The sequence below is a fragment of the Amblyomma americanum genome, chromosome 10 (genome assembly GCF_052857255.1).
Source record: "Amblyomma americanum isolate KBUSLIRL-KWMA chromosome 10, ASM5285725v1, whole genome shotgun sequence".
Lineage (NCBI taxonomy): Eukaryota > Metazoa > Arthropoda > Arachnida > Ixodida > Ixodidae > Amblyomma > Amblyomma americanum.
The window spans coordinates 118964095-118985981 of record NC_135506.1 but is presented as its reverse complement, the minus strand read 5'-3'; the positions used below and the strand labels follow the sequence as shown (position 1 = coordinate 118985981).

Here is a 21887-nt window from a genome sequence, read left to right as displayed (position 1 = left end):
CATTGTTTTCAAAATATTCTTCGTGTACATTAGGTTTTGTGCACAGGAACAACAACGCACTGACTCATTTGAGCAGTGCGTATAGATAACAATTAGATGTTATAAGTGCAGGGCGCATGTATTAATGCAGTGTGTGACAAAACTAAAGACTGATATTTTGGGGCTCAGCTCGTAACTGTCTCGGTCTTGTTTCACGTATTAGCTCAAACACACGCACGTACATGCACAACAATATAAGCATCTAAGCTGTCATCCAATAGTGCCTTGAAGGCTTTTCTTATATGCTTATTACTCAGTCATATCACCTGAAGTTGCCGACTACAAAAATAACTCCAGTTTCAAAACGACTTCTAGTGAGGGTGAGGGAGGGTCACAAAATTTTTGGAAGTGAGGATGAGGGTGAGGAAGGATTAGACAACTTTTCAAAATGAGGGTGAGGCCGAGGGAGGGCCATGGATTCAGAATAGAGGGTGAGGGGAAAAGAGAAAATTAGGGCATTTTCCCACCTCTGGCAGTGACATCGCACAGCACACGGGCGCCTTTTGCGTTTCGCCTCCATCGAAACGTGGCCGCCGCGGTCGGGTTCGAACCCGGGTGCTCCGGCTCAGGAGCCGTGCGCCCTAACCACTGAGTCACCGCGGCGGGGAGTTCAAAGCCGTGGTGGTTTTCGTCGCTGCTGCAGGACCAGCCGCCCCACTGCGACAGACAGTTTTTGGACGTGGGAATACGACTGGCCAGGGACGAGGTCTGCCTCAACGGTCCCATGCGTCTGGTGGCCGACGAAATGCTCACCCAGGAGGAATGCGACGTCTTGCTCAAGCTCGGCGTGAGTGAAGGCGACTATAAACCATATCTTTATTTTATGGGGAAAGGTCAAACACCGGAGGAAAGCGCAATTGTGACCTCGTTATGGAAATAATATTTCTCGCCTTTCGGTGAGGATGACCTTGGAAGTTCCTTTGTTTATTTTTTGTTTTAAAAGATGCAAACTTTTTAAACGCTTGATAGTATTATAGGTGCTTATACGCAAATAAAACCAAACGAAGTCGAAGGGGCCCCGCGATTTTTTTTATAGTGATTGTTTCGTTGTGGCAGTAGATGTCCTGAGTTGAAACTCGTACGCATGTAGGCTTACCCGCCACTTAGTGTAACGAGGACAAGAAATCTGGCATTTGGCATGCCGCCGATGTGCGCTGCTGGAGTCCAGAACATGTGAATCGAGCGCCCATCGTGAGGCCGAGTATGCGTACAGTCGTGGACAAATGTTTACACGCATATCCCTTCATAAGTCAGTACTTTCCTTTGCCCTGCTTTGTCCGGACGGGCAGAAATATTTTCTTTTCCCGCGAACCTGCATACCGCAAACTTTTGTCCATGACTGTACATACGTACGTTAACCGAATAACACAGCCTTGCCAAAGCGTGCCCGTGTCTTTTGCAGCCCGCTTGGGCTTCAGAGCTACATAGAAAACATCAAGTCACCTGGACTCTTGCACACAATGGCCCAGAGGGAAACAAGGCAGCGAACGGTCTATCTCGAGCACTAACCAACCAGTGGACCACAGTTTTCGTTTAATAGCCCTCCCGCCAAACTACGGAGACCTCAGAAACCCTCGGACTAAACATTAGAATATACTTCTCGCCTAAAAAAAAAAACATAACTACGGAAGAGGCCATATCTTGGCGACCAATTCAAACACACTCATATTCTGACTTATACTGATACAGTTTGTTTTCCCTAACCAATGTACTAATACATGCCCCAGGTGCGGCAACCACTCAACATTATTCCGCATCTCATGGGGCTGTAATAGTAAACCAGCACACCTAAAAACATCACACGCACCGTTGGAGCAGTACGCGGTAGCGCTGTTGAGCATCGATATCGAAGATCAGCACAAGCTCACCGACTGGTCAGGCAGCAGCGGTAGCCGCCGACGTCTTAAAATAACAAGGGTGATCACTGCCTCTTCACTTCCGCTATTTCTCTCAATAAATGTTTTCAGTCAGTCAGTCAGTTAGATGTTCAGTTAAACAAGCAATCAAATAATCATTCGATCAATCAATCATTCTATTAATCAATCAATTAAATAATCAATTAAATAATCCATGAATCAATCAAAATTTATTTAATCAATCAGACCTCTTGAGATGATCCATTCTGATATCTTGGTGCTGTGTGATTGATTGAAAGGACGTATAACACAGTGTAGAAAAAATTTACTTCGTAAAAACGAGATATCAAATACACGGGCTACTAAGTGAGCTTCCAAGGAGATTCGCTATGCCATGGTTATATCCATTATTTCATCAAAACAAAATTCAACCGCATAACCTGCTCTCTGTGAGCAGCATCAGAGAGGTGAAGTGAAATCTAACGAGCGTCGCTGAAAATTGTTTTGAGGAAGATAAAGGCGCAGCAACTACCTCACGTCTTTGCGGGCACCTCAACCGCGACGTGAAGGAAGGGATGAAGGAGGGAAGAAAAAGAATAGCCGAATAGGTGTCTTGGTGGTGGGCTTCGGATTAATTTGCACCCCGTCATCACTGAATTCCTTTAGATAACCATTAGAACACAACTGGAGTTTAATCGTGGAACACGCGTTCCGAATAGCACCTGCAGAATCAGTGTGCTGAACAATGCATTTCATTCAGGGGAAATCACAGACAAAAGTGAGGTGACGTGCCACGTACTTTTCGAGAAAGTGCCCAGGCAACAGAGTTTGCTTTCAAGCCGTATAGTGGAGCTCTTATGGTACCCCTGCAGACCGAAAGGTCTCGTGTGGTGAGGTTCTCCTTACCTTACACAGATTTATAGCTCAAAGGAGTGCCATGAATGCTGCTCTAAGCGGCTAAGATACAAACCCCGCGGCCTGGTTACGTTTGGCAAAGCTGGCAACTAGTGCACGATGCATGCCGGTGGCGCCCTCTAAACGGTCGTTCCAATAACTACCAAGCCAGAAGAAATGAAGAGGAAGAGCAGGAGAGGAGGACGATAAAACAAGCATGGGCTCAAGTTACGCGCTACCTGGAACAGGGCTTTTGGCGAACCACCATTGATGATATCGGCGATGATTGTTCTTCTTACTATCATATGGCGTGACTGTGGATGAAATGGGAGAACTTGTTCTTCCTGAGCGGCCAGCGCGAGCCCGTTACCAGAGCCGATGCATGAGAAGGGATTGGAAACACGCAAATTCGCAATTGCCACTTTGTCTTGATAGCCGTGAATTTTTTTTCAAGCAAATTAACAGCTTACAAATTGTATTATCAGACAGCGATGAGAGTGAACATTACGTAGATACCAATTACTTATTTCCACGTCCATTCTTTCAATTCCTCGTGAGGACTCAAAGTGGGGACGCTTGTTCAAAACGTTGCGGTCGCAACCTGTGGACATGAAACTTTTTGCAGGCGTAAACGTTAAATGTAGTCCGCATTAATAAACCAAACGCTAGCGTGGAGGCAAGTCGCTTGTTTACCAGAATATGCAGCCCCTTCTGGGCGTCGAGGTAGGCGGTTCACTTACTATAGTCACTTGTGAACACTCGAGCACACTCGTGAACCTATAGCACTAAAACTAGTGCTCTCATCGCAGGAGACCGGCAGGCCTGGCAACGGCTACAACAAGGCTTACCCAACGACGCAACACGAGTTGTTTACAGGAGTCATGTCATCTAATGTGTTGCAGGTAATTTCTTTCTTCAGGGGAAGCACATGGTGCGGCCTTTTGTCGACCCATCCTGATGTGTCCAGTTGTGTGTTCCTATCAAAGTCAAACATTGTCAATAGAAATCAGTGGCTAAGACAAAAAATAAAGCCGGTTTTGCTTATTTGGCCAAATGCGATGTACGCTAGCACGTCGCGTATCATTTCACTTCCGGTTCGACGCTAGGGTTTCAAGGTCTGGCTTCAGGCAAAGATCGGCGAAATTGATGATTGGGGGACCTTAGTGGTAGCGCATTGCAGAATTTTGGGACCGCTTGAACAACTTAAAGGGACACTAAGGAGAACCCTATCAAAATTTTTTTGTTAGCAATATCTGATAGTTCGGCATTTCATGGCTTTGTTGACGCTTGTCCGGGAGAGAAAGATGCATTTATTTCAAAGAAATTTGGATTCGAAGTTGAAAAAATTTTTCCCGCTGCTCCGATTCAAACTCGAGAACTCTTATGACGACACAGAACGGAGTGACGTGAAACGTGACGTAAACGGAGACTCCGTGATTTCTGGCGGCTAGCGGTGCGGTCTAGCAGCTGCCGAAATGAAAGCTACCGCCACCGCACGTTGAAGGCATCTATCGGGGGTCGCCACCGTCGCTTCGTTTACGTTTGCACCGGCGTCTTGCCAGCGTTACGATGGATCCCGTTCCCGAACCCGACGACGTAGTTCTGGCAAAAGCTCTGGCCTGCATTTCAGCGACCTCAGCCCCACAGAGCGTGCGATGCTTTTGAGGGAGCACGGTTATGTTTGGCGCCAGCGGGTGGTTTCCCCCTTCCTCGGAGAGCAGCCGTTGCAAACTAAATATCATAACCCCAGTGCGGGGAGTCGCGAGGGGTGCGTTGCGCCCATCGGAAGCTGGCCGGGGCTTTGGAGCCAACGGATTGTGATTCCTTGAACGGAGCGGTTGCACGGCGCAGCAGGCAGCGTCGAGGTCTCGCACGGTTGCATGGGCCAAGTTATTTATTTATTTTTTTGCCACAAAAGACAAATGGGTGCTCGAGGGCGGTCGCGTTTAAACTCGGCGGCTTGAAACCAAAGCCGGCGCACGGCGCTTCAACGGCTTCCGCTAGATCCAACGGGTGCACTGGATCTGGCTCTCTCGCCAACTTGCATGTACCTTCAGATATGTACTGTGAATGGATTAAAACAGCCGAGCTCGAAAAGAACAGCTCCACCGAACTGCCGCAGCTATTGAATATAACGCGCACCTCGCCGCGGAGCCAAATCAGTCAGGCCGGGCCGGCGGCGGCTGGCGCACTCAGCGCGAAATATATACTGAAACCACTGAAACCCCCCGCCCACTCACTAAATAAAAGAAAAGAAGTCCGGTGCCGAGGTTCGGAATCGAACCAGGGCCTTCGGCGTTTGAGGCGGGAACGCTACCGCTCCTCTACGACGGCTCAAGTTACAGCCGTCAATAAAGGCGCATCTAGTGAATGCACTCTTCTGATGCAGAAATCTCCGCGCTTTCGCTAGGTATATCCTGGCCTAACAGAGCTAGGCCATCAGCAATTTTTCTGAACTGCTTGTCTCCCTGCTTGAACTTCTTGAACCTTGTCTCCCGTCCCTAATAAACGATTTCCGTTAAGTAGTTTGAAGTTGACTGGCACAGCCGGGGATGTTTCGCCGGGCAAGCGTGCGAATATACAAGTGCTGCCTTGTACGATCACCGACCATCGTGCCATCATAGCTTTTCATCGACCGTGACGATCATCTGACAAGCCTTAAAAGGCTCAAAAGAACGTCTTGCTGGGCAAGTTGGTACATCTTTGGATTACAGGCGCGAAAACAGACAGACCACAAGGTAGATAAACGGGACGGAGCGCCACTCACAACTGATTTATTCGAAGGCACGACAAACATATATATACCAGCTGACACGCAAGGAATACTATCATGTTCCAATCTGATATGACAGCGAACGCGTGAAAAAATCGTTCTCTGCCCTATACAACGATATGGACGTGTCGCTGACGCACATGCTTCTTTTCTTAGCAATAAAGAATGCTTCGATTAATTTCCTGGGTTTTGTGTCTTTACTTCTTGATAAAATTCGCACACCAGAAAAACATGGCTCACAAGAGCGTGACGGGCAAGACCTTATATGCTTAGGCAAATTTGGCCCTTCCTTATTTTGCTCCACATTTCTTTCATGTTCCCTGATTCGCTCATTAACGCAGCGTCCAGTTTGCCCTATATAGGAGCGGCCGCACGAGAGGGGGATTTCATAGACCACACCTTCGGTGCACTTCGTGAACGATCGCCCATGTTTGGTGGCACACCCTCTCTCATCATTTCGTTCTCTTTCAATGCGATAACAAAGGCTTCCGAGCTTTTTTGGGGCTGAAAAGACAAGCGGCACACCATGCCTGCTCGCGACCTTTTTCAAATTGTGGGATAACTTGTGCACATAGGGCACCACCACAGGTCGCACCACCTCTTCTCGAGGGACATCTTGGCCAGCTCTCACAGCCTTTCTTTTTATTTTCTGTAGTAGGCTTTCTGCGACCGCCGGCTCGCAGGCTTTCTGCGACCGCAGGCTCCTTCAAAGGTTAACTAGCACTTGAAGCGGCACTTGGAGTTCCTCTGCTGTTCGGTACTTGTAAATGGAAGCCCGTCAAAAACAAAACCACGGGGCACGCAAAACTCATAGACGCGAAGCGCCATAACAAATCGAAACTCTCCTGGCCGCCTGTGACGCCGCCAAGCATCCGTTTTCTTTGCTTCCAACATTCAGGTTGTCTTTTGCCTGCCTTCCTTGTGTGATGAAAGTGCACTATTGGTTTTAAAACAAAACGTACTTCAATATTGATCTGCGCAACCTACCTTTGTAGGCCTCAGAGATTCGCGACTCCTAGTAGGATGGAAAATTCCTCCAAGGTGGCGTCTCTTGTCATATGGCGTCACCACGCTTGTACTTGCGAGATTGGCCTGTGGTGGCGATACCTGTATTTTGGTTCTTGCTATTTTCTACCTTAAAAGAGCTTTGTTTTCAGTAAGAGCGGCGTTTTTGTGATCAGAAGCTGGTATTCTATCAATACAAGCCAACTTCAATTTTTCCTCAGTGTCCCTTTAAGAGGACGCTGCGATAGCGTTGTGTTCTGGATCCATTGCGCACTTATGGAAATTGATGAAGACGACGATATGCAGTGCACAGCGTGAGAGAGCGACACTTAATCACGAGGGGTGATCGCTTGCGGCGATAGCATAGTGCTTTCGAGCACTGGGATCGAAGCTTGTCTGTTCGCGTCGCCGTGGGTTCGAAACCCAGTCGCGGCGATATTTTATATCTGCAGGTCTAGCTAGCTTCAGACAGTCAACGGCATTTAGCCTTAGTGTTATAGAGCACTAAAATAGCTTCTTCTGGCTTTCGTTGGCGTGTTGACTGTGAGCCGAAAGGTGCTAACTTTTTCTTTCGTACAAGTATGCACGAACACCAATACTTATTATGCAATCACAATGGCCGTGGACTCCGCGAAGATATCAGCTGCATTGCATGACAGACGTACTTTCTTCGCTGTCGAACTAGGGGTACGCGAATATTCGAAAATTTCTAATAGCAAATCGAATATCCTTCTGTTCGAGTCGTCGAACGAATCTAACAGTGTCTGTTCAGAATTATTCGAAACGGACGGAATGCGTTCTCAAGCTATCGAATACTTTTCGAATAATTGGCTGGAAGTTCTACATGCGCACACGGCATGAATGGTTCAGTGCCGCGACGCGGACCCTTCACGTTGTGGCAGTCGCGATGCTCAAACATGCTATAAGAGATTGGACGACGCGGCAGGAGACAGGAAATTTCCGCGAACCAGGCGTAGGTGCCAGTTCTCGAAAGCCGTGGCTCATGCGTAACTCTAGCCCATCTCATGCACTGACATGTGGTGCTAGTGTAGCCCCTTCCGCCTGTTAGCTTATTAAGCTAACTAAAAATAAATGGAATGAAAGTATATATAGATAAAAAGACGAACTATATAAATTACACTTTAGGATATTGAATATATACACACAGTGAACAATGCCCTAGTCACACACACACTTTAGAAACATCGCTTCGCTCAACGCACCGTTCGCGCACACACTCGAACACAGACTAGTCTCTCGTTTCACGTTCCTTTTCTGGGCCACACAAAGTACGTTCTTGTCTCTGTACAAGGTGGCCCTACACCTTCCCCCCTAGCATCCAAACCACTAAACTTCTCCAGCTTGGCCTCCACAACACTACGCATGAACTCATAGGGGCACAATACACTCACCTAGCTCAATCTTTCGCAGGACATAAATTACTTGACACCCTCCGAATTCCCAATCCCGACCCATATACGCACAGCTCCTAGTAAAACCCCCTCTCATACCCTCACGCCACCTATCAATCGTCTCGCCGCATAGCTCGTGCAAAAGCTCTCCACAAATATGGTTCGGAAGCCGACGCCGTATGGGTGGAAGCAGGCTGTGCGGGCGAAGACGCGGCAATTGTAGTCATTGACAACACGCTTCAGGCAATAGCCACTCTCCACCTTCCAGCGACATCCACCCCGGAATTCTCGGTAGAGACGGAAATGCGCATGTCCTTACACAAGCCAATGCCCGGTACGTCCTTACCGACTCAAAAAGTGCACTCTTAAATTCTGCTCGAGGGCGAGTCCATGAGACCGCTTTCCGCATCCTCTGCTCGCCCCCCATGAACCCGCCCTGCAATGCGGAGCTGACCTGGGTGCCTGCGCATTCTGGGAAGCCGCCACTGACCTCACCCGAGGTCTTATCAGCCGGGCGGCGGCGGAATCGGAGTCAGGCACTTCGCGGGAGCGCATGCACTCCTTCAGCGAGCTGACCCAGGCATATCGCACCGAGCGCCAGCTATATGCCCCCCCACTCCACCAATTCCTTGACAATTATCACTAAATGTCATGCCGCCGCCTTCAGACACGCGCCCTTGCATCTTCCTATTTGCTCTCCCGCATCCGCCCGGGAGCATACACCCCCTCCTGTGCACAATGCACCCACCGCCACGCGACTCTTACACAAGTTCTCGTTGAATGCCCTTGGGGCCCGGTGCTCCTGACCACTTGGGAGGAATGGGAGATCCTACTGCGCTCCGAGGACCCGGCCAGCCAGAAGATCGCCACTGACCGGGCCGCCCACCTCATGGAACTCCATGAACTCATGAATGTATAGTTCAGAGGGTCGTGCGGGGACCCAGGGACATACGTGTCCCAAATCCCTTGCTCAATAAAGTTATTTCTCTCTCTCTCTCTATCTCCGGTCTGTGTCAAAGTTGACACTCTAGCAGTTAAAAACAGTCACAAACACGCTCAGAAAACGCACAAACACGGAAGAGACGAACATGTGCAAAAGCCTCCCTTCCAAGAAACGTCGGGGAAGGGAGCGGTCCTACGTCCTAGCCTCGGCTGTTCCTTCGAAACCGGGAACACTGCTTCGGGGCACAGCGTACCCCGTCGCAGTTCTCGCCCACCGACTATCTCGCACAGGGAAAAAGACCGCCGCCACCTCGCTCGTAAAAAAAAAAAAGACGGACGGCCGTCAAGGAAACAAATACACAGCATGAAAATGACGCTCGCTAACACGTCGTCAGCCGCAGCAGGTAGGTTTCGTATGCTTATGACTTCACAATGGTAGAGTTAACATACTGGCTTGGTGTTGCGAATGGAGATCAGTTTTGCGTCTTTTAACAGCTGCAACTGCAAAAATAGCAACGCCGAACAGTGGTGTTTTGCTGTTATGATGGTAGAATATTGCACAAGTAGCGAGTATTCGTATTCGATTCGGTTTTACAGCTAAAGCTGTTATAACTTTCGCTTAGCGGTATAGCCGTGCATTACTCCGCAAAATCTATCGCGTCAGCCGTAAGACCTTAATTATTTTGTAAAATAATTAAATTTGATGAGTACAAATAATTTAGGTTATTAAATTAAATTTTAAAAGCTGCGTCCTCCAACCCTGGCAGGTTGCGACCACCTGCCACCTTGGATAGGCGGGAAAGTGAAGTCAAGGAATTCCTATTCTCCACATTAGGGGAGATGAGAGGGAGGGAAAGCCGTGAAGGTGAGAGGCGAAGGGTGGTCTAATTTCTTGGGCGGTTATGATGAGAGCGAATGAATGTAGAACCCCGGAAAGGGGTCGGATTTAAGAAAGCTTCCATTGCGAAAGTCGTAAGCAAGCTCGGCCATTTCTTGACAGAGAGAGCCACAGAGGGTGCCACAGGCTCCGCCTGTCCCAAGGTGACCTTCAATAATTATTACTATCTCCACCTACGGCTTCCACCGAGATTCTCTGAGACATGACTTACGCCGCCTTGACGGCCTTCAAGCGAAATTAGGGCAGTAAGGAAGCGACAAGGCTTTCATGGCTGGTTTAAAGTCGGTGGACTCCGAATCGTTAATTTCGTGCCAATAAGTGTAATAAGGGAGACATTAGATTATGCAGCTTAGAGCAGCTGCTTGACACGAGATTATTGCCGTGTATACTTCCCTTGGTAACACCCCAACGACAGCTAAGTTGGTTATAATTCAGTGCCGCGTTGCTTTCCCTTCCACCCTGCTGCTGTTGGTGGCCAAGTGAACCCTGCTGTCGCACGTTGCAGGGATTAAAGAACTCGAGCGTGAGTGCGGCCACCGCAAAGCTGCTGCTGCTGGCGTCCGACAGGGCTCGCCTCTACGTCGAAGCCTACTTCAGGCTCAAGTCGAGACTCCACATGCATTTCGTCCATGTGGTCTGCAGAACAGCCGAGCGGAGTAAGCCCTGGAACGACGCTCAGCGATATCGCGTCCTGGCCAAACAAGGGACGAAGCTGCACATACGGTGCAGTCTAAAGCCCTGACAGCCTGTAGAACCTGTCCCCGCTTACAGTTAAAATGAAAGTAATTTACTGTTCCTTGCCTTTATTTATGTTGTCATAATTAGGCACCAAAGTAAGGAAGGGGTCTAGGCAACTAGAGCCAACTGTAAGTTCTCAGCACTTGTGTGTTTCCAAGCGTTAAGAAATTTATACGTAATTTTATAATTGCAAGCCTCAGCTTTGAAGTACACGTTCATTGATCCATATGTCAATTAGAATTTTCTGAGGTTGCGCTGTGTAATGTGTGAGTACAGAGTTTTCACCCAGCTGTGCCTTCAATAATTCTTTTTAATCCCCATGAGGCCAAAATGCATTGTAGCTCATAAACACTGGAGGGGGCACTTGAGATCGGCCTTATTAAGGGTATGGCGCGACCGCTTTAATGGGTTAAAGCCCACATGAGCGGCATTGGTCACTCTCTACTTTACATTCATGAATCCCTGGGAGCCTTATTCAATCACTCCTGGTGCAGTGTTGCAGCAGTTAAGCGGTGCGCCACTGCCCCGTGAGACGGCTGTTTCACACAAAGCCACCGGTTGGGCTTGTGAAACTAAGAGTAGCCACTCGTGATTAATCATTAATTTAACTGTCACCTGCCCCAGTGGGCAGTTTGCTCACAATCCGGTGGGCAGGTTGCCACCTGCACGGTGGGTACGCTGTGAATACTTCACGTGACCTTGGTGACAGGAGGGCAACCTGCTTTATCACTCTCACTGCCGCCGTCGACGACATCGTCTGGAGGGAAGCGACGTCATCAAACCAGAGCATTCTCGTTGGCTGGAGGGAAGCCACGTCACCATACTGAAGAATTATCATTGACTGCCGGGACGTGTCGTCACTAAACGAGAACATTCCCATTGGCTGCAGGGAACTGGCGTCACCGGACTGTAAGTGACCTTACTTCCGGTAAAATCATCAACAGCTACCGATGCTGTCCCATTGGCAACACTCATTAGGAGTCCTTGTGAATTTTTCATCGCCAAAAACAAACCAGCACATAGCACACCGAAACTTAGAAATGGCCCTCCAATTAGAGGTTTTTCGGGGCTTCTTCCGGTAAAGTTAGGACCATCCGTTGCGATGTCTCAGTGGCTTCAATTGCCATTCAGTGCTGACTCCAAGGTCGCGGAAGCGAATATTGCCGGGACGGCTGCATTTCGACGGAGTAATCTGCGAAGCCACCGGTGTGTTATGCTTTGTCATCGCACGTTGGAAACCCCACAGGGCGTACGTAACCCGCGGTCGTTCTCTGCGGCACCCTTCGCAGCCCGCGTGCAACTTCGGGACGCTAACACCCACTTACCATGCCAGATGTCTGCTGCAAAAGTTGAACGGCGCGGTGGGTCGCAAACTTTTGCAAACAGATGATACCTTGAATCGTACCGACGCGTACCTCCTTGCGTGCCGTTGTGCCGCATCCCCCAAACTGGCACTTTTATCCGTCGCAGGCTCAACGATGAGCAGGAGCGACATGAGCCACCCCATACACTCGGACAACTGCCAGTACCAGGAGAACGGCACCTGCCTCCCTCGGAATGAGCACCTCGCCTGGCGAGACTTCAGCGCTGCCATCTATCTGAACGACGACATACACGGCGGCGAAATGGTGCTGGCAACGTCGCCGCGAACCAGCGTCCGCGTGAGTTGGCACATATCATAGAGCACGCGGGGCAACTCTCTACGTTTAAATCTCGGTGCCAACAAAAAAAAGACAGTTTTAACACGGTTAAACCGAGCATGACGTGCGAAAGCACTTGGTTCCGAATTCGCTCGACTATTTTCTACACATCGCCTTGATTTGTCCTTCGAATTCGCTTTACTCTTGTCTATAGACTTTGTATTACACTGCCCTCCAAGACAACTTCTTTTAAACTTTAGTAGCTCGTGACCTTCTCCTAGCCACACCGTATCCAAGTCATTTCATCTCAGAGGTCAAATGTGAAAGGTCAAAGGTATGGCTTCAGAGACCCATCGCCTTTTTCACGATTGCTATCAAAGTATTGTTTTCGCACTGAAACTCGGACGACGCTTAACCTACCCTTCACTGTACACATCACGGTAGCATAAGGGATCCTCGCACACAAGTATGGTCTCTCTCTTTCATAGACCGCAGGGAGTCCTGAACCCTGTACCGACGCAGCGGTGGAGCAGTTAGGCGATGCGCCACTGCCCGGGGCGGGGGGGGGGGGGGGGGGGGGAGGGGGAGGGAGCGTGGAGAGCCAGGTTGCCTTTCCCGAGCTCCCCTAAGGATCACTTTTCCACAGTTTGTTTTCCGGGAGGCTTTCTCACCGCCAATGAGCTGATGCGCAGTGCCACGATGGACAGATGGCAATTGCATTAAATTTAGTTGAATTAATTTCATCGACACCAGCCATGATGGGCAGGTGGGCCACTTGCTTTCAGTGCACAAGCACTAAAGCTCCCACCCACCGATTTCGCCAATCTTTGAAACCTGCTTGTCCTTGAAAACCAAGCCTCGAACCCCAACAAAAGTGAAAACCGAAGTGCTAGCGTAGCTAATTCGCATCTGGCTGAAACATCGACGCTAAAGCATCTGTCATTTTTTACAGCGAAGACTGTTAGGCACCCGTCCCTGCCTTTCGCGTCGCCTTAACCGGTAGGTGCGTTAATGACAGTCACCCACATTATATCACCACCAACCTAGGTAGTGTAAGCCTGCGGGTGGCTCTGTTTGGAACAGCCGCTTGCCAGTGCAGGGGTGCATCAAATGACCACCACACCAGCTATCGCTTAATCTCGCATTACATAGTCGTAACCACCCTGTGAGTAACCGCCCTGACGCTGGCTTTTCTCGTGAACAGGATTTCTAATGCTATCGCATTAATATTGGTAGAATAAATTGGAGAGGGCCGTGATGCCACCTTCTCTGCAACCGACATTGTCACTGAGCAACGCCTTTTCCGGCTACGGTCAAGGTTAGCAGGTTTAAAGGGACGCTCTGTACCTTCAAATCCATTCCATTTTAGAGCGGCATCGGTTTGCGCGTGCCATTCTCTCAGATGGTGTCGTCGGCGTCGCGCGCGCAGAGCGCACCCCGACACCCTAGCGACATACATCCTGCACAGGCGCTCCACAAAAGCGCAAGGTCAGCGTGGGTCGCTACGACGACTATGCACCATACATCCCCAACTCACAACGCACTCCTACTCATCTAGCAGCCGTGCTACACCCGCTTACTGTTCACTGCATCATGTTCCAATTAATTTATCCGCTAAGTTACTCAAGGGATGAACTGTAGAGCGTTACTGATGACCTAAACAGGAAAAGCAGTACGGTGGGACTGAAAATAATTACGAAGAAAGCTAAAGTAATGCTGAACAGTGTGGATTGACCCGGCCTTGTACTTAAATGAAATTATACTTCTATAGAAACAAGAACACAAATTTTTGGGCATAACATTTGACAAGAAACTCACTTTCCTGCCACACAAAAACATCGTCAAAAAGAAAGCTTCCCAGTTTCTAAATATGCTCAAAGTATTGTCACAAAAACGCTAGGGATATGACAGAACATGTCTTTTACAAATCTATCGGTGTGTAGAACACTCTACCCTAGACTATGGATGCGTTGTGTATGGGTCTACGAGGCCATCATATCTAAAGTGACTGGACCCAGTGCATAACCTTGGTTTATACGTCTCCGAAATGGTGCATACAGAAGATCCGCTATAAACAGTCTGTATGTCGAAATCAATGAACCCTCCCTTACAGAGAGAAGAACTATGCTCAGGTGCACATATCTCCTGAAAATCCGTTCACTGCCGAAACACCGCTGTTATCCCATAGTTACCAAGTGCACCTCCAGAGCACTGTTCTACAACAAACCCCAGTCAATCAGACCTCTGCTTCTCCGCTTCGAGGATATTTGTCAAAATTTGGAATTACTGGATACCCTTCCTCATGTCGACTTAAGGCAGGACCCATTGCCCCCAAGGTACAGCCTCCCCACTGTATGTGACTTTAAACATTAATTACACACTTTCCGAAAAAAACAAACACCACATTAACACCTAGTACAGGAATACCTGACACTACAAGAAAGATATGTGAACTACACAGGGTTTTACACTGACAGCTCAAAAACAGCAGAATATGTCGGAAGCGTGGCAGTGGAAGGGAACTGGCAAAAAATATAAAGGCTGCCAAACTGTGCATCCATTTTTTCTAACGAATGTTATGCTGTCTCTGTAGCTGTAAGCAAGATAATAAATGTCAATTTTGAAAACAGCATAATATACACGTATTCGCTTTGTCTGCTTACAGTACTACATTCTAGAAATGCAGTCCAACCCTTCATTGCAAGCATAATACACAACATAGAAAAAATCTAAACACGGGAACGTCATAAAATTCTGTTGGGTGTCCAGCCATGTTGGAATAGATGGAAATGAAAGAACCGACTTCTGTGCGGCAGAAGCCCGCAGCCAGCATGCCCTATAAAGACTGCATGAAATTAATACATAGTAATTTGAAGGCTAAATGGCAGACAACTTGGGACACTGAAATAAACAACAATTAAGCTGCATTTTGTAAAATGCAAATGCTCCATGTTGCTCACTTTAGCATACTTCTGCTTTCCTCGTGGAATGCAAGACCTGTACGCACCAGGAACATTTCACAGAAGTATTTTCATGTCGTCTCCGCATAGGACACACACACCTGATACGTACATAACTTTCTACTGACGAATGAAGAGAACCTCTTCGTGAGAGATGTGAGACGTGCTCACATTCAATTATATTTTACTGTCGTTGTCAAAACTCGAAAAACTAAAAAAAAGTACTTTGCTCACTTTTATAATGCACAAATCCGTTTTCATGCATTACTGCTCTTAGGTGATAACAGGATTGTTTACATACCTTATGTTTCTAGCTTTTTTTAAGAGAAGCGGGTTTTCTTGATAAACTCTAAGTTCTAACCCAGCACCTCACTTTTCTTTGATACACCTCAGCCACTTTCTCATTCCTGAGAAGAAGGCTGAGGTGTCTATTTCTTTGGTTGGGAACCTCGTGATCCTTGCCCAGCCAAGAATGGCTGCTGAGGTTACATGACCTTCCTAAAGCTTTTACCATAATCCATTTCTAAGATGTTTGTCCTTTATATTTAGTAGGCAGTACGAAATAACTGTTAGGCCCTTTACAAGACCGTTTAACGTTTTTTTTAAAATAAAATCCTTCCCAAACAATTTTCTATACGTTAATTTTGTTTAGCGCATGATGGCCTTGGATGTTTATGCAGCACTAAATCCAACTCAACTCAACGATTAAATAGGTTTATCTTACAGTTTTACTCTCCAGCATTAACCAACATTGGAACAGGAGGGATTCGGGAAATCTTAGCGAGAAGCACTCTTTTAGCGTCCGAACAGGTCATGTCGGTACGAGGAAGCCCTTACGTTACACTGCACAGCGTGTGTCGCGCTCACTTTCCATTTCCTTAGCGCCAGCGTAACTGCGCTCGCATAAAGGCCCCACCTCCACGCAGGCTGTCATCCGACCCAAGTGCGGCCGCATGGTGGCCTTCAGCAGCCGCAACCCGCACGGAGTGCTGCCCGTGTTCTCGGGACGCCGCTGCGGCCTCCTCATGTGGATGACGCACACCGAGGCAATGGCGGAGAAGGGGTGGCTCACGCTCGCCGACTCCCTGGGATACTTCCCCGGTGACGGCTACTACCGCAACGGGAGCCGGCCGCGGTGAACGGATGGCGACGGCTACTTACTGAGCCGGAGAATTCAGCGTCGACTCTGTTCAGTGTTTTTTTTTTTCAACGCTTATACATTTATGAACTGTTTTATCCGGTTCAATCTTTCCTTGAATGTTTATAAATTTGTGCACTGATTTATTCACTTGTCACGCACACGGGCTGATGAAAAATTTGAGGGGACACTCAAGCTCCGCCTTCAGAGTATACAACGCGACAGCGTAGTGGGTTATGGATTCCCTACCTAGAACAACTTCTTACTCTTCTTTATTTATTAATCCTTCCAGGATTTTTTGCTCACGGCCAACGCCTTCGACGCCGCTTGAACCTGATGCTACCGATGCTATGTACGGTGAAACGGACGCGCGGAGCGGTAAACCACGTAGAATTGCTCCCAGGCGCCTTGCCGAAACGCGCGGTACTCAAGTTGCAGTCGTAGTTCGTCGGCACATCGTTCTCGACAAACCCGATGGCGTAGCTTCCGCGCCGAACGAACGGGCAGCAAGCCGCAATATTCGTGGCGAACGCGCCTTGGATGTGCGCTGCGTTGTGCCCGCTTCCCCTCACGGCCCCACTGCGTCCGAACGAGACGAGCGGGAGTCGATGCAGTCGCGCGCTATCTGTTGGGGCAGTGGCGCACTTTGCGAGGAGGAGGAGGAGGAGGAAGTGGTTTTAGTGGGCGCCGCCTCATGACGCTACGTGCGCGCCAAGCGAAGAGGAAAAGTAGCGGAAACGTACTTTGCTACTCGCTTAACTGCGACTTTTGTAATTTCCATACTCATAATTACTAATATACACCACAGTAAATGTCTCTAAGGCACCCTTGTAAGAGACCGTATTCACTTGACACGCCTTTGTTCATTCCAAACCATCGAGCTGGCGTAGCGGAAAGGGTCGCGTTGATTTCGAAGAAACATAAATCTTGACACCACCTGCCTCAGGTACAAGTGTGGCAAGAAAAGACCCCCTTTTCTCAAGCGCAGAAATCAATTATCACGTTTAGTCCTCTCCCATGAGGGATTCCAAACAAAAACTGCGAAGAGACGATAGAACTTTTGAATGCTAAACCGAGAGCACGAAAGGATCTGCAACAAATAGCACACTTTTGAAAGAAGGTGTACATTACATATGTATGCGCGCGCGAATATTGACAGTTGCTTTCCTGACCATTTCTGTGTACGCGTGGACAGTTCTTGAATTTTCTCCTTCCAAAAGTCATCGTTATCTCGATGCTTGTCAAGAGGAACACCTAGGTATTTGGAAGGGACATGTGACCATTTTACACTTGCATGAAACAAAGGCGATGATGTCCAGTTCCCAAGCCTAAGGTCCGCACATTTGTCCAGATTAACAACGCCATTGGTTACATCACAAAACCTGCGAACAACCGACATCGCAACGCATGTTATATGCTGATGTGTCGCTACAAAAAATTGCCACATCATCGGCGTAAGCCATTAGTTTAATTTGACATGCTTCTAGTTCATACCACGAATACAGCTGTTATTTATTACATTCCGCCAAAGTGCTCTATGTACAGAGCGAAAAGTAGCGGTGACAATGGGCAGTCTTGCAGCACGGATGCTCTCACTGCAATTCTGTCTGTGAGCTCTCGGTTAACAACCAGATTCGTGGTACAGTTACTATAACCTGTTTTAACCCCTTTTAAAATTACTTCCCCAACACAGTCATGTTCGAGGACTTTAAAAAGAATGTCATGACATGCACGGTCAAAGGCCTTCTCGAAATCTATCTGCAACATTGCGACTTCACATAAAGTCAGTATCACAGCATTCCAGTATACTCCGAGTGACATGAACATTAGTGAAGATGGTCCGCCCTTGAATTCCACACTTCTGGTGGGAAGGGGGGGGGGGCAACCAAGATGTCCATAACTGACTTTAAACGTTTGGTTAATACTTTCAATTCCACTGAGGCTTTCTTCGGCTTTGCCAATCTATGTTATTTGGACTGTAGACGGGATGTGATACAATGCAAGTAGATTCTTGAAAGAAGGTATCTTTGCTTTCCGGTTTCTAAATGCCCGATTCAGTTCGGAATACCTTTCAGTTGTCACGCGTAAGAAATTGCTAAAAGATTTGCTTGGCTGTGTCTTCCCTGGGCCAATATATTGATCTCTGTATAGTGGAGGCCAAGGAGGAAATTGTTTACAAAGAGAAAGGAAAATGGTGATGCCAGTGGATGAGAAGACGTTTTTCTTCTAGTTGCGCACTGGTACGTTGCAGGTTAAAACATGGATGGAGGAGAAGGGATGGTTTTTACCATGGGGTGCAGACTGCTTGTTGTGTCACAAACCAGTCAATAGAACATGTCTTTATTGATTGCTGGGGTGCGTGGATTTTTTGGGACGCGCTTCAGCGTGCAATAAAGAATGACTTACCCTTGACGCTGTATAGGATATGATTTATTTATTTATTTATTTATTTCAATACGTGCAAAGCCCCTGGAGGCGTTACAGAAGGGAGTGGAATGCATGAAAATTGTATGTAATTATAACACAGGAAGTGGGGCAATACACTGGGGGAAAAGTAGGAACAACAATAAATAACGCGGTAAAATGCAGATTAGTGGAAGTAAACATATTCTTCGAGAGCAGATTTCAACAAAACAGAGTCAGTAATTGTGGCAATTCAGTGGGCAGGTGGTTCCATTCATTGCTTGTCTTTGGAATGAATGAGTGGAAATATTCGTTCATGAGACAAAAGGGCGTGTCAACTTTATGAGGATGATCTCTACAGGATGAAATGTACTCAGGTTCAGAGAGAAGCGCTTCTTTAAGATAACGATTATGATGATAAATTTTGTGAAAGGGAGATAAGCGAGACCCTTCTTCCTAAGGAAAGAAGTGGAAGGTTCAAACTAGCTTTCGTGTTTGATACACTTGATAAACGAGAGCAGTTGTGAAGTATGAATCTTGCACAGCGATTTTGCGCAGACCAACTTTAAGTGTGTCATTCGAGATGAGGATCCCCCACCTAGCATGCATATTCCAGTTTTGAGCGTACGAGTGATTTATAGAGTAGAAGTTTTAAAGAGAACGGTGCCATAGTAAGATTTCGCCTTAAATATCAAAGCATGCGATTGGGATTGGAGCAAATGAAGTTTATATGTTTATATTGCTGGACGTTGAGCCGGATCTTTATAAATACGATATAATTTTCCTTCATGGCCTGCACAGCATTTGGCGAAGCAGGATGGCTGCACGACACTGCGATGAAGATGTGCGGTCTGTCCGAGATTACTTCAAAGAAAACATATTTAAGTTGAGTGAAGTGTACTAGGAGCAAGGTTTGGGGATGAAGTTATCGAGTTGATGGGAGAGTTGTGTTCCTTGAAACAGTTTTGATTTTCTCTCGTAAGTGAAACACATGTCCGCTCTTGATGTTTGATAGTGCAGCGCAGAACATGTGTTTGTGATCTCCTGTAAACTGCCAAAACAGGTATTAAAGGCAAAAAAAAGCTCTCGTAGCGGAGTTGTTAGCGTGCTCGTCTCGCACTCTGGTGGCCCTGGTTCGATTCCACCACTTCAGCAATTTTCTACTCGGTTTTCTTTATTATGCTTCTGGTATATTTCGCCCACGGCCAACGCTGCCGACACCGATGGTGACACCGGCTTTTCTTCGTCACGGGGCCCTTAACTCTGTCGCGTTTTATATTAGGGGACCCCAAGGCTTGGGGGCCCAAGGAAATAGCGGACCCCAGCGATACGTACGACTGCGCCGGTGAGCTTTAGAATAGGGGTCTCCCCACCTTCTAGAACACTGTACCCCTAAGCAGCGGGGACAGGCTTGCGTTTATCGATTGCGGCGCCGCTACGGCAAACCAAAAGGGTACTCCCAAAACAGATTTTATAATAATTGTTTATTTCTTCATCACAGACTGTTATTACTGCAGACATAAAATTTAAGAGTAAAAACTATAGCAAGTCAGTATTTTTAAACAGCTTTTTTTTTACGTCGATGCGAAATCGGTCAGCCAAGTAATCTTCACGACGACCAAACGATATGAGTACTCTCTAAGCCTAGCAGCTCTGTAAACACGGAAGCAATCTGAAAATCTAGCGCATTTCATCGCTAAAATTTTATGGTGTTGGCATTTGCAGACAAAGGGAAAGATTCGTGTGCCTTTTGTTTGCCGTGAACTTAATACACAGAGTAGCGACGACAACGAATCGGTGGTGAATAGCGGATGTTCTCTGTGTGTGTGACGTGGCCCAGCAACCCAGGCTTCGTAGCAGCGGCTAAGTACCTGGCGGTGTTGCGCTATCTTCCTAAATTCTCCTTCTTTTTGTCTGTGCCTGCTTGCTCCTGTTCTGGGGTGATCGGGCGCGGGACGAGAGCTTATTGTCTACTTCTTCTCCCGGCCAGGGGTTTTCCCCTTGGTCGGAATCTCTTCCTCAAGACCAGCTCCCAATTGATCTCTTTTTCCGCAGTGGTGTTTCGAGCATTCCGGTCGTTTTAGTGCCTTCTAATGGAGGCGCTATCCGACTGAACAACCCGGAGGCAGTGCAGGCAGCCCTTCAGTCCACATCGAAGCAATTTATGCACAATACCGATGACCGGCAGTTCGGCAGGGGTGGTATTTTGTGCAGGTCGCCGGGTAAAGACTGTATTGAAGACCTTCTAAAGTGTACGACCTTCGCCAACCACCCCGTGAGCGCATTCATTCCGCCTCATCTAGCATGTTCCAAGGGCTTCGTCCGAGGCGTCGACTCTCGATTGAGCCCTGTGAAAAGCTTGAGAACCTCTCGCCTGCAGGAGTGATTGCTGTCCGTCGATGCAGCAGAATGGTTGACGGAGTAAAAATTCCTACGGAGTCCGTCATTGCCACATTTGCAGGAATATTTTGCCCGTCAGAGATTAAGGTGTGGCCATTGGTTTTTCGAGTAGATGCCTTTAACTCTCGGCCCCTTCAGTGTCAAAACTGCTGGCGATTTGGCCACAGCGGCAAAACCTGCAAATCGGCCTTACGCTGCTGTGCCTGTGGGGAACGTCATTGCAGAGAGGAATGTCCTGAACAGCAAGAGAAAAGTTGCTTGTGTAGCGGTGCTAACCCTGCTGATTCACCTGACTGCCCTGGACGAGTACAAGAAGTTCAGGTGCTCGAGGTTATAGACAAGCGTAGATGCACGCGGAGAGAGGCTTTTGCCGCAGTCAAGGAGAGAGCCTCAGGCTACTCTAGTGTGGCCGCCAAATGGCCACCCATAATGGATTGTAGTTGGTCCCAGGCTATTACAGCGGCAGTTGATAAAGCTGTGGCAAATGCAATGGATCTCATTATGGAAACCGTGTCCACGTGCATTTCGCAGGTCATAGCTACTCAGATGACCAATCTTCCGCAGGCGTCCAACGCTCCGCTCTTGTCTTCTTTGGCTTCGGAAGCTACCCCTCCTTCTGTAGTAATCGATTCCGCTCCACTGAGCCAAAAACAATGTGAGCAACAAAAGACCTCTCAGGCCTCTCCTTCGACCAGCGTTATGGACGCATCCTCTATGGACTCTATGGATTTGGAGCCTGATCTCCACGCCCAGAAACGAAGTGGGTCTCCTCTGAATATTGCAGGCCCA

The 21887-nt window shown here is 47.9% G+C and overlaps 1 protein-coding gene across 1 annotated transcript; it reads left to right on the top strand.

The window, feature by feature from the left end:
* The first annotated feature begins 393 nt into the window (after positions 1 to 393).
* LOC144108669 (prolyl 3-hydroxylase 3-like) lies at positions 394 to 16868 on the top strand. The gene is made up of 6 exons (XM_077641848.1): positions 394 to 399; positions 683 to 826; positions 3599 to 3691; positions 10325 to 10475; positions 12028 to 12218; positions 16084 to 16868. Exons 1-6 carry the CDS (start codon positions 394 to 396, stop codon positions 16294 to 16296), a joined length of 798 nt encoding a protein of 265 aa, XP_077497974.1. The 3' UTR covers positions 16297 to 16868.
* Positions 16869 to 21887: the final 5019 nt, after the last annotated feature.